The 18,062-nt window shown below is 39.4% G+C and overlaps 1 protein-coding gene across 1 annotated transcript in view; it reads left to right on the top strand.

Moving 5' to 3' along the window:
• Ryr3 (ryanodine receptor 3) overlaps window positions 1-18,062 on the top strand; it is a 290,856-nt gene that overhangs the window by 54,664 nt on the left and 218,130 nt on the right. The window contains exons 15-16 of the mRNA XM_076928313.1: window positions 4,070-4,262; window positions 14,834-15,050. Of these exons, the coding sequence (XP_076784428.1) occupies window positions 4,070-4,262; window positions 14,834-15,050 (410 nt within the window). The remainder of the gene's footprint in view (window positions 1-4,069; window positions 4,263-14,833; window positions 15,051-18,062) is intronic.

Genomic DNA, 18,062 nt, shown 5'->3' with positions numbered 1-18,062 from the left:
ATCTCAGTACCTGAACATCAATAATTGTGCATCATTCCAGGAGTGAATAATTGCTCCTGTCCAGCTTTTCCTTGTCCCAGCCTGTATCCTATAAACAAGCAAGGGAGATGATTCAGGGCCACACTGGTCATCACTAGAAGTGGCTCTGTTTAATTGGAGAAGTAGAAAGATGGCTGGAATCTCAGGATGCAAAGGCTTATTGTGAGTCTAACTATTATACACACTTTATGATATAATCCAATGGCAGTGTGTTCAAGGTCTCAGCAAACTAAGTCCGTCTGATAAGATGTAGAGAAGACAGTGTCTATAAGAGTTACACTTTCCATTCTCATGCACTGAAGCCCAAGGCTTCCTTAAGTCTAGATTACACCATGATTTCTCAAGCTTCACATAGGAAACATCTATCTTATAGAAGGCATTCCAGGTAAATAAATATATCAATATGTGCTTCAGCTGAAGAAATACGGTGTCTGTTAATGACTCCCACCAGGACTGCAGGGAAATTGGGACATCTGAGGAAAGGGTAATTGCCTGATGACTTAATGGCATGGAAATAACACTCAGATGATGTAGAAGAGGATGGAAGATGATTAGGAAGAGAGATTGAAAACTGGTCGTGACAAATTTTCTTCTTTTTCTTGAGATTTAAGTTTCCAGGTCCATTAACTTTATAGTCATCTGTGTACATAAATTAAGCTACTGACTTGAACTGATCTGTAACATATTTATTAAAGAACAATTGATGTTGCTTCAGGAAAGAATTGCAATGGTAACATTGTATCAGTGAAAAAGGTCAAGAAAAAGTAGTGTAGCTTTCCCAGGTACCCAGTTGTTTGGGGGAGGGACAACCGGCAGATTGCTTACTTTATAGAGACTTTTCTAATTAGAATAAGGCATAAAGTCGGGCTGGATGGTACATACCTATAAACTCAGCTATTAAGAATGTTGAGGCAGAAGGCTCACTTGAGCTCAGGAATAAAATATAGCTGCATTATATTTTGAAATTGATAGTTGCTGGCAAAGGAGAGTTTCTTCAATGGAGGACACTGAGTATATCAACCACTAGGAGGTTTGGATCCTTATCTTGCTTGGCCTTATCTCCTCAAAGGACTCTAAAGAGAGGGGAAAGTAGACAACAGAATCACAGTTCACCTCTGCAAGTTCCATTTTGACTAATCCGAGGCTTCGAGGCTTCGGAAGATCCTCATGAATTTTATGGTTATCTATCAAGGTTCTGCTTGCTTTTAAAGTTAGTTGTCCAAATTCACATGCCAGTTGTTTGCTGGTTTTCCAGAATCACAGATATGTTGGGAATTTTTAATGGAGGATATTTTCTGGAAGCCAAAATAATGGAAAAGGAAATGGATTGTTGGTAACAACCATTTTAATGGGAAAATCAGAACTCAAGAGTGAGACCAACGCAGCAGGGGTTTTTTGAGTTTCCGTACGTTCCTTTCAGAGCAGACTTGAGGGGGAAAGTGAACAGAGTGTAGGACCTGCGATGTGTAAGCTCCATACTAAACTAAGAGGAGTCAGTCTTTCCAATTGGAAAAAATGGAACGATGTTATCACCATTCCAGAAACATGGTGCTTTGTTTTGTTTCACATCTAAATATTTTTGAGTGTAGGTCTCCACTGTTTAGAGTTGGTAAAGTGATGGAAGTTACAAAAACAGAGTCCAAAGTCTCAGCAGATGAATTGGAGATCCCCACTGATGACATCCTGTGCTGTGGCCTCTGCAGTGTGGATACCTAAGCTCTGGGTTCTGTCTAGCGTCATTAATCCTACCCCCATTTCCCATAACTCCCTCTCTCCAGCCCCCATTCCTCAGCTTCGGCACTTTCTTTCCCATTTATCTAGCATCCTGTTCATTTTTGAAGTCCCTGTGTCTCCCATGTTTGCAGACAGTCGTAGCGTCTTCCTCTACCTCCAGCAGACATGGACGTTCCTTCTGATATTTATCCTATTGCTCTAATTTTTGACTACCCACTCCCTACCCAGAGACAGTGAACTTCTTAAAGGCACAAAATGGGCCCTCTGCTTTTGATTCCCAGCCCCAGAGATAGTATCATGCACAGAGAGAACCCTGTCTTTAAAAAACCAAAAATAACAAAATAAAATAAATTGGAGGGTGACTATAATATTTGTACTGTAACATTTATAATTATTTCAAGGAATTCAAAATGAGCATTTATTGTTTGTGATGGAGAGAAGGGGGCTGGGATATGGCTTTTTTTCAGTCACATAAGTTAGAGGAAATACTCATTTTTAAATTAAAAGTATAATAATTTTGCTGTTTTTAAATCAACCACTTAGTTTTTAATCTATTACTAAAATAGTATTAGCCATTGTTAATGGTAAATGTTTCAAGGTTGAGATTAGTAATACCACCAAATTTCTAAATAATACATATACATCAAGAATAGATTAATTTAGGTTACCTTTTATGATGTGTTGAGAAGTCATTAAAATCTAGCTTTTAATATGTATCAAATTGTGCTCTAACTTATAATTTGACAAAAAAAATCCAAAAGACTTACACATCCTGGATTGGATACATTTTGTGTGAATGTGTGTGTGTGTGTGTGTGTGTGTGTGTGTGTGTGTGTGTGTGCATGAGGATTAATGTGTTTTAATGGAAGCATTTTTTTTCTTACTCTGACAAATTCGTAGGTGTTTATGTAGAATCTTGGTCATTTTCATGCCCCCATTACCCACTCTCAAACACCTCTCTCTTTTGCTGGAAACTTTGTTCTTCTCAACAAGTTCCCCTGCCCTCACTTGATGGTTTTGAGGCACTGAATTGAATTAGGGTTGTTTCCATGAGCATGAGTTGAGAGATTATTTACTGGAACATTGACAGCCTCTCATTGTCCATACGTCTAAAGAAAATGATATCCCTGCCTCTCGTGCCCCTTAATTGCCCATAATCCCTCAGTAAGAGATGGGAGCTCATCATCCCTCACCTATACATCATGAAATGGTGACAGGTCCAATTCTGTATAAGTCTCATGTAGGTACCCACAGCTGTGGTAAATTCATGAATGTATCAGCCTTGTTATGTCCAGAAGACCGTTTCACAGCACACCTCTGCAACTTGTCTCCTATATCCTTTATGGCCTTCATTTGCAATGTTCTCTGAGCCTTGTGGGGTCATGACCTAGAAGTCCTGTTCAGCCCAGGCATTCCAAAGTCACTACTTCACAACATTCTGGAGTCAAAACTTTTCTTTTTCTTATTTTTCTGTATGATGCTTAATGTTTATAATGAACATGTATTAACTGTACTCTTAAGAAACAAACTGTCTTTATCTTGTTACTGAAACTCTAAATTCCAGCTTCTCCCTCTTTTCTTCTGTTCCCAATGAAAACATAAACCTGAGAGGAGGCAGGGTAGAATCATGATAATAACACAGAAAAACAGGGCATTTTCTCACAATATTGAGTCAGAAGTGTTCAATCATTTTATGAGGAAGATATAGAAAAGCATTTTATAACTACTAATGCACCTGTAAATGACAATGTGTTTGTCTCCTTATCTGTAATAATGAAGCTATTTAAAGCAATCAAACCTTATTGCATGGTTTCCTGACTATAGGGGGTGCAATTCTTTCTGTTGACCCTCTCAATCAGTGCCCATATCCTCCTGAGAAAGCAGAAGAGAGAAGGTCTTCTCTTACCTATAACTACACGTTACACCCCTACCTTCAAGTACCTCCACTCAGTAAAAGCTGTCCAATGCTTACTTCTAGTACTGGCATAGTCTGAGCACGTACCTCATAGACTCACTTCTTATTGGCCTTATTCTTAGTAACTTTAGGACTTTCTCTGACACTTGGTTCATGTCAAGCATGGTGTCTGTCCACTCGCCAGCTTAAGAAATAATTTTTTCTCTCTCATCTCATGCAGGGCGAGATTGCATTTCCACTACAGTACCATATCCTGAGTTCTTCTTATACTGCATACTTACTGTGTTTCTCCATCTCTCAGTTATAGCCTCTTAAGTATGTCTCTCTAACTGATGCATGCCTCCAGGGTCCCACAGTTTATTCCTGCTCTCTACACACTAGGCCGGATACCCAGAGCTGTGGCCTCCATCAACCAGCATCTGCTGAAGTCAGATGATGTGGTGAGCTGCTGCCTTGACCTTGGAGTACCCAGCATTTCTTTCCGAATCAATGGACAGCCTGTGCAGGGGATGTTTGAGAATTTCAACACAGATGGACTCTTCTTCCCTGTGATGAGTTTTTCAGCTGGTGTCAAGTAAGTTATGGCTGCGATTTCCTGGGAAATCACTGAGGCCCCACTTTATAACTTTCCCATCACCCTCTTGAACTGAGGAACCAATACTTTCTTTTAGGGTTTCATCTCAAAAGCCAAATTGCTCTCAAGAAAGTAGTGGCAAAAGGGTAAGAGGCAACCAAACTCATTCCCCCTTCTTGCTTACTGAACCTTCTGACAGAGTTATACTGTGTACTTGGATAAAATGTATGAGAAATCCTATGAACAATACATGCTTGCGATGAATTTCTTGAAAGAAATAATTACAGATGTTACAGTAAAAGTCACCTTCTGATTTACTTTATTTTATTTTTGGTTTCTTAAAACAGGGTTTTTCTGTGTGGTTCTGGCTATTCTGGAAGTAACTCTGCAGACAAGGATGACCTCGAACTCAGAGATCTGCCTGCCTCTGCATCCTAAATGCTAGAATTAAAAGCATATGCCACCACTGTCTGGCACATCTTCTAATTCTAATGCTTAGCTATAATCACTGTTAATATTTTTTTATATTCATCTTTTTGTTATAAATGTGTATATAATTTCTAAATTGCAGTCACTACAATATGAAGTATAATTTTTTCACTCAGAAATAAGTAATGAAATTTTCCTGACTCATTAGGTACCTTCAAATTTATTTTTATGGCCAAATAATCTTTCTTTATTTCACTGCCTCATAATATAGCCATTACTTTAGTGCTACATTTTCATGCTAATTCTATTTCTATTGTTAAAATAGCATTATTACAGATGTATCTGCATATAACTCTGGTTTTGCATTGTTGTTTTCTTCCTCTCAGAAGAAAGAAAAATGTATTATTTTTTAAGATCTAAATTTATAATGAAGTGGGCAAATTGATTTTTAGAAAAATTCCCATGAAACATTGAGAGCTTCTTATCAATAATTGCAAAGTCTAAGATTCTTTTAAAATCACAGATTTGTTCAGGACATGTTTAATAGCAAATGTAACCTGAACAGAAATTGTAGCAAAGCTGTCATCAACAGAAATTCAACTGGTTTTCAACTTTTGACAACATAATTCCTATGAATTTTTGCATGTTTAACCACAGAGATATTTGTATGCCTAAATATTGGCTTCTCCTCTGGCTGGTGGCTCTGTTTGACATGTGTGCATGCTACATACAACCTCTTTCTTTTTTGAATGCTTATGAATTCAAAAATCCAAAATACATCTCTAAAAATTCCAGATAAAATATCTGGGCCTGTGATATCATTTGAAGCCATATATTTGGGGAAGCTGGGAAGATAGTTCAGTTATAAACACACACACACACACACTTACATTCAATCCCAAGGATACATATAAAAATAAGCCAAGAGATTATGTGCACCTATGATATTAGTGCTTAGATAGGGATATGAACAGATTCCTGAAGACCAGTGACCCAGTCAGTCCAACATACCTGGCAAATCCAAGGCCAGACATAGGAGTTACAGTTTCAGTCACACTGTGGTATGGATACCATACCATAGGGCAGAGTATAAGGACAGGAGCTTAGTGTGGACTGAAAAACAGCCACTGCAAAGCCCCGGAGAAAAATTTTCAGAGTGAAACCACTAGCATGGGCTTCAGTACTCACAAAGATTAACACAAACATGTCTGTCTTTGTATTTTCCAAGGGGAGATAAGAATGGATTAGAGCAAAGGCCCTAAGGTGGTCAGAAGGAGCCTAGTGTAAGTCACAATGCACATCTTCCCAGCTCCATTCCCAAGGAGCAGAGGGACCGCATAGAAGTCTAAGGCAACACACATTGGGTCATCCCTTTGGCTTGGTGCCATCTATGAAGAAACAGGTGACCCTGAGAGGTCAGTCCTAGAAGCACTTCTCTGCAGAGTTCATGTCCTCAGTTTCCCCTTTCTTTTGACCAATGCCACTCACTGGCTCTAGATTATTTGTACAGAGAGAGAGAGAGCACTTACCTCCTAAGGTCTCATTTGAGAAAACTATTTAGATTTTCTAATCTTTATACATTATTTTATTAATATTTAATTTAATAATTTTAATTAATTTTATTAGTTTGATATTTGATTTAAATAAAATAAAACACATTTTAATAGAGATTTTTTTGTTAAAGTATTTTCTTGTTTAATTTTTTCATGCATTGTACATAATGTGTTTGATGAAACCCAGCCTCATTCCCTCCTCTCCATCTCCTCTCAGGTCCCTCCACCACTCTCTTTCCAAGTTGTATGTATTGTGTTTTTAAACCCACTGAGTCCACTTATTACTGCCTGTATTTCAGGAGTCTAGGGCCATTACTAGAAGATGGGTAGCCTCCCAAGGAGTTATGTTCTTAAAGAAAACATACACTCTCTTTCCCAGCAACCATCAGTCACTAATAGCTCTTCAGTTAGAAATGAGACTTTGCCACACACCCCAACTTGCTCAGGTATCATGCATTCAGTCACAGCCACTATAATGCAGTAGCTCCATCCTATGGAAACAGTACTGTCTCACTGTAGTCACCATCCCCTTTAGCTCTTATAATCTTTCCATAGCCCCTTCCACCATGAGCCCTTAGCATTTAGGGAAAGGGTTGTGATATAGATGTTCCATGTGTAAATTCAAATCTTCAGAGAGTGTCTCCTCCTATCTGCTGCAGGCTAATTGATTGTTTTGGGTAGTTAGCAATTTAAAAAAAGTGCATCTGCTTTTGCAAAATACACAATAGTAATTTGTGTATGTGTGTATTTGTGTTACATGTGTGCTCATGTGTGTGAATGTGAGAGCATGGCTGACACAATGAATGTACAAAGATCAGGCATACCTCAGGTATATATCAGTCCTCACCTTTCACCTTGTCTGAGACAGGTTCTGTCTTGATCTTTGCTGCTGCTTACATTAGATTAGCTAGTTTGCGGGCTTCCATGGATTTTTCTCTTTACGTTCTATCTCTCAGTTGAGGCATGCTGGGATTAAAGATGCTTGTGCTATTACAACAGCTTTTAGTGGGTTCTGGGCATCTGAACTGAGGCCATCAGGCTTGCTGGCTGCACCCTTCACTCATCTGAGCCATCTCCTAATTTGGTAATTCTCAGTCACTATTCATCCATCAGAGTCCTTCAAAGCAATGGGATAGGATTTAAGTTTGGTTTGGGTAGACCTTGCTTTGGAATCTTCTCTTGATGAAGAACTTTAGAAGAGGTAAAGGCATGGGTCAATGAATGCCATCCATATTTAGAAGACATTTCTAGCATCTCATCTCCGTGTCAGCAGATCATGTAGCCTTCAGAGCACACCAATAACAGAGAAGTAAAGTTACAGGATGAACAATGAGCCGTTCACTGACAGAATATAACAAACTTGAAGAGTCCAGATGTGCTGGCTCTAAGAGTCAAGAGCTTGGATCCAGGTGCTTTTTCTCATAGCATCTGAGCAGATCACATGAAGAGTGATTCAAGTACCCCAATAACAGTTACACCTGTCCCACAATCAGCACTAGGAAGTTTCTATGATCACAGAGAGGTAGAAACACTACTTCCACATATATGATTCTGAAATACATCACCAGATGGTGTCTTTGTTCCAGGTTAGTGCTGGTCTTATATTGGAGAGCAGTCATCTATTTTCAATTATGAATGAATGGTTTCAATAAACCAACACTTTTACATCAACTTGGGAAGTATAGTTTGGTACTAAAATCTGCCACTTCTTATACCACTTTAGTTCAATTATGCAAAGAGGGGGCAGGATATTAACTCTAGGTTAATTAAAATGTCTTACTGAAAATATGCAAGCATATATTTTTAATTTTTAAATTGTCATTTCACATCATATTATAAAATGTGTGCTTGGTATTTGGCATTTCTCCAAGAGAGAAGTAAGGTAGTGTGCCCACCTAGGAAGAAAGTCCTATTTCCCAACACAGGATCCTTCCTAATTGTGTCTCATACTCATTTTTAATTTGTGCGTAGTTTCTAAATTAGATTTCTCTTTCACAATTCCATTACCTTCTACTCAGTGATCTTTAATGAGGTCATACTCTTGAATTTTTTTAAAAAATTGTTTGTATCATTGCAAACTATGTTGTTAATTACACCTGATTAGGATGTCCCTGCCAGCAATCATGGAAGAGCAAAGTGCACAAGGAGCAAAAATCTTTTTTCAATTAGATTTACCCATGGTGAAGTCAATGGCTGCATGAGTAATTACTGACAAAATGCACAAATCAATATGTGCTCCCTCCCTGTTATGAATGCGCTGCTGTGGTTTTCTTCTCAGTACGGCCTGTTTGCAGGTAGTGTAGCCGTGCAATGATGTGGGAGGGACAATCCTAGTCAATGCAGGATTGAAGATGAACATATGTACTGTGGAAGCCATCTGAAATTGTCAATTATTTTGATGCCAAGAAGCGTTTGTCAAAAGATGACACCATCCTTGCCCCTCACCTGTAAATAGCACCAGGGCATAAGTCAATATGATGGCATAATACAAAAGACCATAGTAAATACTGAATTTTGGGTGCTCTTTTGTTCTAAAAATATTTAGTTATTTACTCTAGTAGAATATGTTTTACAGCTGTACATTCCCCTTTTGATGTATTTAATCATCTTATATAACTGTTACCAGCCTTTTCTAATAATAAAATATAATAATAATGATAATAATAATACTCCAAAAACTGTTGGTGTCTGTAGTTGCTGGTTTTTTCCCCATTGGTATCCACCAGAGTTGGCTGAAATTCAGATAACTGACAGCTTAGCTATTTCCAGCTCGCTGTGGTCAGTGCTGTGGACATTATTGCTGAGATAAGTATACTGCTGCAGAGAACAAGATGAATGCTGGCCAGCTTGCCCTGGGCTTCATCACATGTAGGCCTGTAAGACTAGGAATGTTAGAATGTTCATAACTCAGATTGTTCTCCAGTCTTAGCAGTACAGACTAAAGATGCAATTATGAATCATGACTAATAGATTAAACTCAGGTCAGCAAAAGCTTGCTAACAATCCCCTCTCATGTATGCTTTGCTTCTTTGGACCACTACCCCAGCTCTTTTGGAGGGTTAAATAGGAGCTGCAAGATTGAGACATCTGAAAAGGCTAGAGCTCTTCTCCACGCTGGCTAGATAGCTGTGGAGGATAACAGTGCTGCATGATGAAAGAGAAACCTAGGCATGATTTTTGAGCATGGCAAAGTCTGTCTTCATATGGACTGTGGTTTTGTTCACAGATAAGTCTTTAAAACCTGACAAGAAGCATCCTCATTGCTTCTGCAAATTAGCAGCAAAAACTCCAAGATGAGATGGTACATGCTAGTGGTGCTCACCCTGCATCACTTCCCTCCATTTTCAAAATTTCTCAGGCAAATAAAACTTCCCCTATAAAACCACAACCCCTCCCCACTTTTTTTTTTTTATTTTCAGGAGGCTAGGACCAAAACACTTGTTCATCTCTGAGAGGAAGAAATGTTTGTCTTTGTAAACTCTTTAGAAAGAAAAAAAAAATCTTCCTAATATCTGAGTTCAAGGAAGAACCTCAGAGAAATGGCACATTACTCTAGTGGTTATATATTTCCAATTTCATTAGCCAATTCAATATATGATATATATGCACACAATTTTAAATCTAGGCTCCATGTGTAATAGAAAGCATTCAATGTTTTTCCTTCTCGGTCTGGCTTATTTCAATTATCATAACAATTTCAAGATGTATCTGCTTTCTTAGAAAGTCATGATTTCATTGTTTTCTTTATGGATGCACAAAACCCCACTGTGTGTGTGTGTGTGTGTGTGTGTGTGTGTGTGTGTGTGTACAGCACATTTTCTGCAACCATCGGTTTTCTTGGCTGCTTTTCTAATAGTATAGCAATAAATACAGAAGTTCAAGTATTTCTGTGGCAAGTCGGCTTCTAGTCCTTTCTATATGTACCCAAGAGTGGAATATCTGGGTCATATGGGTCTATTTTGAGTGTTTTGAGAAACCTCCAGACTTGTTCCATTTTGACTACACAAGTTTATGTTCCCACCAGCAGAGAAGACGGGTTCATCTTTCTTCAAATCCTCACCAAAAGTCCTTGTTATTTTTATTTCGTGTTACCAATTCTCACTGGAGTGACGTGGGATGTAAAAACAGTTTGAATTCATATATATATATATATTTTAAATTGGTTAGTGTAGGGGAAAATCTGTGAATAAAAAATAACTCATTCTAATGAACATAGTTCTTGAATTCTCTACTTAACGGATCATTGCTAGAGGCTGAGAAACTGCAAGGCAGGGAAAGCACCTATAAAAAAAGAGAAATTTACATTTCAATTTTATGTTTTCAATTGTGAATGAAAAGAGTTATTTTTAAAAATCAGGTCAAGATTAAATGTTCAATAAAGAATTTACTGAGAGAAACAAGCAGGCACATGTAATTTCAATTCCTATCCATGGAAACCCATGCTCTGGATTTCTGACTCTAAATGAATTCTTTTGTGGGTACTATAGCTTTTATTGTTCCTGTTAGGAATAAAAATCCTGGGTCCATGATTTAAACCCTTCAACTGTTTGATTATAGAATGCAGAGTTGTAGCCAGTGAAGTTTCAAAAGCTCATCCAACTTATCCGTGAGAGTGTGGGCTAGACTCTCAGGACACTGCTCCCTCCCCAGTAAACCAGCTCCTGTTTCAGAACTCTCTTGAGTTGACTCCAGAGATACATGTCTAAGAAATGTCATGCCCTATGGAATTGGTACAGTAGTCATGTGGCACTGTACCACTGGGTGGCATTCATTATAACCACTGCCTCTCTGACTACTTTTGTGGATTTATTAGTGAGATGCATGTTGGACTCCCCTTCTGTGATCTTTGGCATAGCCATACCTGTATGCCTCCTCTCATGTTCTCCAACCCTGGCCTACCTCTCCCGGTCCTAGGCTTCTGACCTCTATTCAACTATTCATCTTTCTTGTCAGATGTCCTTGAGTGGAGGGTGCTGACACCTTCTTCAGAGCCTGTATTTGTCCTTTCAGTGGATAGGATCTGGAATGACTCTGATCAAAAGGACAAATCTCTACTATACATCTGTTTCTTCCCTGCTGTGCTCTGTTATCTGCTGAACACCAGAGGATGTTGGTCTGTTTTCTGAGAAGTTCCCATCAGGCAGCTTCAGATGGGTGGGCAAACCCTCTGGGTCCTCCTCTGCAGTTCTCTCTGCATGGGTCTTTTCCCTTTGCAGTTTGGAGATGGATGTAATCTGAGGGTGATAAAACTTCTTCACAGTTGGAGCTAATGCAGCATTTCTCTCTAGAGTCTAGAGATACTGGGCATCTGAATTATGGATTCATGGGTCTGCTTGTGGGCCTCTGTTAAAATATAGAGAACCCCTGAGAGTATTGCACTTCAGTCTGGGAGGGGGGCTATAACTAAGTGGTTTACCTAACATGCACAAGGTTATGGGTTTAATAGGTTTTCTAGTACCAAAACAATAAATAAAGATTCTATAGTTAAAGCAAGGTTGGGGCATTTTGTTTTCTTCTAATTGTTTTATTCAAACTTAACATGCTATTACTAGTCATTTCCTTTGACCTCAATCCAGATGTACTGGGACAGATACGGTTCCATCCTCCAGTAGTGGTGGCTGGTTGTTGGATTCCTTCCTACAAACTCTGTCAGGTTGTTCCTGAGCAGTGAGAAAAGGACCAACAGCTGGAGGGTGTGCCTGGGGCCTATGCTGAGTCAGCTCTACCTGCTGGGCCCAGGGGCTCTGATTCAGCAAGAGTTCAGAAGCAGCACACACCCTTGTCTCTGCCCACTGCAGCACACATATGATATCTGAAGATAAGTGCTCCAGTAAGCACTCACTCCTTTTTCCCTGTGTTAATTTTTCATTTTACAATTCTTGTGGCCATTACAGGAGTTACGATTTATAGCCAAATTATCGCTCTCATTTTAATAATGGGGGCATAAAAACAGAAAGCACTGTTTCTTTTAAATGCTACACAGAAGCCAACCAGTCTTGATTTGTTATCTGTACAGCATATTTTAAAACACAAGAGAAATTTTTAAACTAAACGTATCTGGCAAGAGTGCTTATGAATAATTAAATCTAGCTAGAAATCCACAGACAGACCATTTATGTGTTCCTGTAATCCACAGAGTAGCAAGGTCCAACACTTTTGCTTCCTGGGCTCTCAGCCCAGTGAGCATCTTATAGGATGGGTCCTCAGTGAGGAGAGAAGGATGAATAACTTCGCTTATTATCTCTCCACTCAGACAGATCCACCTCTATCCTGTACTTTTAGCATGTCAATAACACAATCCGTTAGACTCAACTGAACTGGGAAATTCTCAACAAATAATTTTGTGGTTTAGTCATTATCTCCAGAAGGTTCACTAAATTAGTAACACTATAGCCTAATGACTCAATTTTGTTTTAACGTCATAGCTCATATCTTAATACACATAAATCATGCCCTGTTGCATAACACTCCATGTAGGCACACTCTCAGGGACAATTGTGGTTCTAATTCTATACTATTGTTGTTTACTGCTTTAAAACGGGGAAGTGGGAGGCTTTGTGTGATTTCTATAATTAATTGAAAAGCAGCATTTTATAAAAGGCCATTTCAATAATGTGTTCTTATTGGGGAGGGAAAATGTAACATTTCTCACTTGGAGAGATTTTTACTTTCAAGATTCATAATTGGGATATTTCCACAATTGCAATTATGCAGCCAACATGGAGGCTTTCTTATGTGGCTCCCCTCCCAGAATGCTCCAATTAAAGGAAGTGATGCCCTGGCACAAAGTGTCCTGCCTTGAGAGCTTTGCTTAATCATAACCTTCTTCCACTTATACCACCGCCTCCATACATCCACTTGACACACCAGCAATTCCTATCCATTCTAATGCCAAACAAAACTGGCATCTAGCTGTTTAGATCACTTTGGTCCAAGCTACCCTCCCTTCCCTATGACTATTTCAAGAGCTTGCTATTTGGTCCCAGACCTATCAGTGTAGGGGTACTATAAGAATATTGTATTTCCTCACTTTAAACTCTATGGTAAGTTTTCTGCCTAGACTAAAGCCAAACTCTTTGCCAGGGCATACAGACTGCGTTATACAGCCCCTTCCCTCAGATTTCTTCTCCCCTTCTTCAGGTTGATAATGATGTCATCCATAGCACTACCTAGGTTCCTATCTTAGGGTCTTTGTAGGTATCCCACTATTGAGACCCTCCTCCTCTGCATCTTCAGCTCATAGACTTTCCACAAAGAGGCATTTCTTGATGCCATCCCTACAAGCTAGTTCCTCCTCTGAGTTATTTTACATATCTCTGATGTAAATAAGTCAATGATTAAGCCTATTCATCTGCCAGAAAACCTGCTTTGTGACATTAAGAACACTAGCTATGTTATTTGTCATTGAAACCCCGGTGGAAAGTCAGGTATGAATTGTGTAGGCTCAACCATTGTTTTTCAATGGAAAGATGGAAGTAGTATATGAATGTTGAATGCCAACACAATGTCGCTATTGATTTTTCCTGTGTGAGATTATTAGTGAGCCTCCAAGGTCTATATATCTTATCATGTTTTAATTACTTAAAACTGTGGTCTATTTCTCCTATTTTATGTAATTGAAGTTGATCTGTGAAAGCTGCATTTGTAGTCACTAGACTAGAATCATACAAAGCACCACTATCAAATAGCATCTTTTCCCATGCTCCTCTCAAAGAAACTGAAATTCCTCCACAACGCTGAATAAAATATTGAACTACTTTTTAAATGTTAACTCATGTCTGCCTACCATTGCTGTGAAGCCCAAAGAGTCCCTTCTCCTTCTATGGGAAATGAGAATGGGTTGGACCAAGGTGGTACCAGCGTCTAGAGGCTCACTTTTGATTTGTAATTGGTACTGTTAGAAATTGCTGTTAGATCAAGTGTCTGTGTGGAAGGGGATGAAATGAGTGGATCAAGGTTGTGATTTAGAAAATGGGTGGACCACACTGTTGGCCTGTGTACCAACAGAGAGATGGCGCCCCTTAAGGAGGCAGTGATATTCTAAGGAGAAACTCTTTGCCCTTTTACTCTCCTCCAACCCCCCACCACTGCCTTCCTATGGCTGTTCTGGGAACCACAGCCTCTGCTGTATTTAAAACTCTAGCATTACATATTTCACCTAAACACTCAGCATTTACTATTTTATGTAATTTTATTATATTTTTAACTAGTATGTGGGTAATTTATCTCAAGTAAAAATACATGTTTCCATGGTAAAGTTTCAATTTGATTTTTATAGAGAAAAATCTTGCTATGTTCTCAATATTATAGTAATGTCTACTGTGATGACCTATGGAGGTAAAGATGTCCACCAAGTGATTTGCATGTAGTAAAACTTTTTAAGAACATTAAGTTCATTTGAGGATGGTGCCTGGACACTCAGTTCTCTCTGCTGTTATCTATATTCATGTGGATGTTTTCTGTGCCAAATCTGAGTTCAATGAGTTTCCAATAGCATGATTTTGAGTGTGGCTAAAACCTTTAATATTCATTTATTTGAGACAGAATACTTTTTGACCTCTTTTTTTTCCTGCTGACTTGAAATGACAGAGTACGCTTCCTGATGGGTGGTCGGCATGGAGAATTTAAGTTCCTGCCTCCCTCTGGCTATGCCCCTTGCTATGAAGCCTTACTTCCGAAGGAGAAGATGAGATTGGAGCCTGTCAAAGAATATAAACGTGATGCTGATGGTGTTAGAGATCTGTTGGGTACCACTCAGTTCCTCTCCCAAGCCTCTTTCATCCCATGTCCCATAGATACCAGTCAAGTAAGTCCAAATTGCAAATGGCAGGCAATCTCAGTGAGCACACTGAGGTTGTGCCCAACACAAAGCACTGTACTTTTAAAGGATGCAAAGAAATATCCAATATTCTCTGAGAATTCATAGCCAAGTTGAATATATAAGAAGCAAATAAGTTATTTTTAAAGGTCAAACTTAATAAATGCAGAATGAACAGTATGCATGTCCTTTAAGGTGGGATGTTTCTAAGAGCCTAAGAACAGATGGGATTCAATCTGGACCTTTACAAAGCTTAAATGAAGAGGGGCACTGGGCAGTGATAGAGCAGCATGGGAGGGGTTGGGGTAACAACAATGGGATGAGTAAGGTCTGGGAGTAGAAATGTAAAGTAGGGACAAATGCCAATGTCAAATCTCACATGGATGGACAGTTGGGAGAAGGAGGAACATGGAGGTGGTAAGTTGGTGGAATTCAGCAGAGAGGGTATAGTAGGGACTATATGGGACTGCTTAGCAAATGGGTACTTTTTCCCAGCATTTTCTGGCAGAGGCACATTCATGTGGTATGATAAAGAACTTGCAGAAGCTTTCAGCAATTCTTACACACCCATACAATTTTTTAATGTACACTTGTTCTTGTGCAAGTATACTTGGGAGTGGTGAGTATTTGTGTGTGTGTGTGTGTGTGTGTGTGTGTGTGTGTGTGTGTGTGTGTGCGCGCGCGCGCGCGCACGCGCGCGCCCGTGCGTACATGCGTGCACACACATGCTTATAAACCAAAGGAATGTCATCCTTAGGAAAGCCTTCCATCACCTTTGAGACAGGGCTCTCTTTGACCTAAAGCTTACCCATTAAACTAGGTTGGCTAAACAAGAAACCCTATGAATCTTTACCAGTGCTGGGACTACAAGAAAGTAGATCTATAGCATTTTAAAATGAATTGGGGGATCAGTCTCAGTCCATTGCATTAGCATTAGCAATTGATCCCTCTCCTCAGCCCCACCAGTGGCATTTAAATCACTAATCTAGATGCTATAGAGCAGTGTCTCTCAATTTTCCTAATGCTGTGACCCTTTAACACAGAGTCATGTTATGCTGACCCCTAACCATAAAACTGTCTTCATTGCTACCTCATAACTATAATTTTGCTACTGCTATGAATTGCAATGTAATATCTGGTATGCAGGATATTTGATGTACTTCCTATCTGTGAAGAGTCCAGAGCATCAGCATGTTACTGTGGAATAGAAGTTATTTTAAAATGAAGATATCAGAAAACAGCTGCTATAGAAAGTGGTCTGTTGCTTTATCCTCCTAAATGAAGAACTTTCTCAAAGGGGATCCATGGAGTTCCTTATTCAACCAATCTAGCCTAATAGGTGAGCTTCTGGTTAGCAAAAGACCCTGTGAAAGGGTTGTTTGACCCCTAAAGAGGTTGTGACCCACAGACTGAGAACCACTGCTATAGAGATTAATGAAAATGGCCTTGCCTCTAAAGCACTTACAGTTAACAGTGTATATGAATAATGAGTCCTTTCCGTATATGAAGTGTCTCTAGCATGCATTTCCATGACATTCATATGACCCAATTACATTCAGGTGCCCTGGCTGATCTTATACTCACTATGTACCCAAGGCTGGCCTTGAACTCTCAGCAGTCTCCTGACTCAGCTTCCCAAGTTCAGAATTGTAGCTATATGCCACCATATCCAACTTACACATGGATTTGTCTTCCCTCCTGGAGTTGGTGTTTTTAACTTTCTATAAAATGGGAAATTGTGTTTCCTTGCCCATTCCAACACTTAATTCAACCTCTGGGATATAGAGCACAGATTTGCTAGGAAGCTAAGGATCTTGTGAGCTACAGGATACCCTAAGAATCAGAGTCTGATTCCTGTGTGTTCTAAATGTTACAGAAGAAAAATGTGCCTTCTACCCTCCTGAGTTCTGTAACTCAGGGTGTAAAACTTAAACTTGGGCTAACAGGTTAAAAAAAGAGAGAAAAAAGCATATTTTAATTAGCAAAGAGTTAACAAAGAACAGCAGCTCAAAGAGGAAGATAGACTTTGGAGATTATAGACTCTCTTACTAGGAAGGAAGGAAGGAAGGAAATAAGGGGAAGGGAAAAATACAACTCTGGGGAACAATAAACAGGTCCTCAGAATGTCAGAGATGTGCTTGTTTTCTGACATTGTGTCTAGGTATGGGGCTGACATGTCTCTGATCGCAATGGTCAGTCTCCCCTGCAGAAAAAAAATGGTTGAATTCTTATTTCAGAAGATAGGGGAACAGAACATTTTCTGTAGCAGCTGTTTCCCAAATATCTTCATCTTAAAATAATCCTTATTCCACAGTAACATATTGCTGATACTCTGGACTCTTCACAGACTGGAAGCTTTAGGGGCAGAGACAGAAGCACCTTTCACTGAGCAGAGAACTGTTTGTACCAGTGCAGGTAGCAGAGGACAGTGAGCAGGAATACCTCTGAGCTGACTGCCCCTGCATGAAATTACAAAGGTCCCTTCCTAGAAGAGGATGGGTAACAGAGTTCAAACAACTGTTGAGGGAGGAAAGTACTTGACCCAACAGTAAGAAGAGTTCTCCAAACATGTATGTGATGATGAGTGTTAACTGTCAGCTTGACAGTATCAGGGAGAACCTAGAAGACATGCTTCTAGGAATACCTATGAGGGGTTATCTATTTTAGGTTAGCCTCTGGCCATGCCTATGGTAGATTATCTTGAATAGATTAAGGTGGTAAGAACTATCCCAAAGAGGGTAGCCCCTTTCCCTAGGCTGCATAAGGGAGGGAGCTAGCAAGCTTCATCTCCTTCTTCTTGACTGTGGCTGCCATGTCACCAGCCACTCCCTCAAGCCCTTGTCAGCTTGACTTTGCTGCAACGATGGATGATCTCCCTAACTGCTGTGATGGACTGTAACTTCGAGCTGAAAGAAACCCACCTTCACTTAACTTGATTTTTGTCCATGTATTTTATCAGCGCAACCAGAAAAATAAATAAAGCAATGCAGAATCAAAGAT

Source organism: Arvicanthis niloticus, chromosome 2, assembly GCF_011762505.2.
Source record: "Arvicanthis niloticus isolate mArvNil1 chromosome 2, mArvNil1.pat.X, whole genome shotgun sequence".
Taxonomy (NCBI): domain Eukaryota; kingdom Metazoa; phylum Chordata; class Mammalia; order Rodentia; family Muridae; genus Arvicanthis; species Arvicanthis niloticus.
This window is presented reverse-complemented; position numbering and strand designations above follow the sequence as displayed.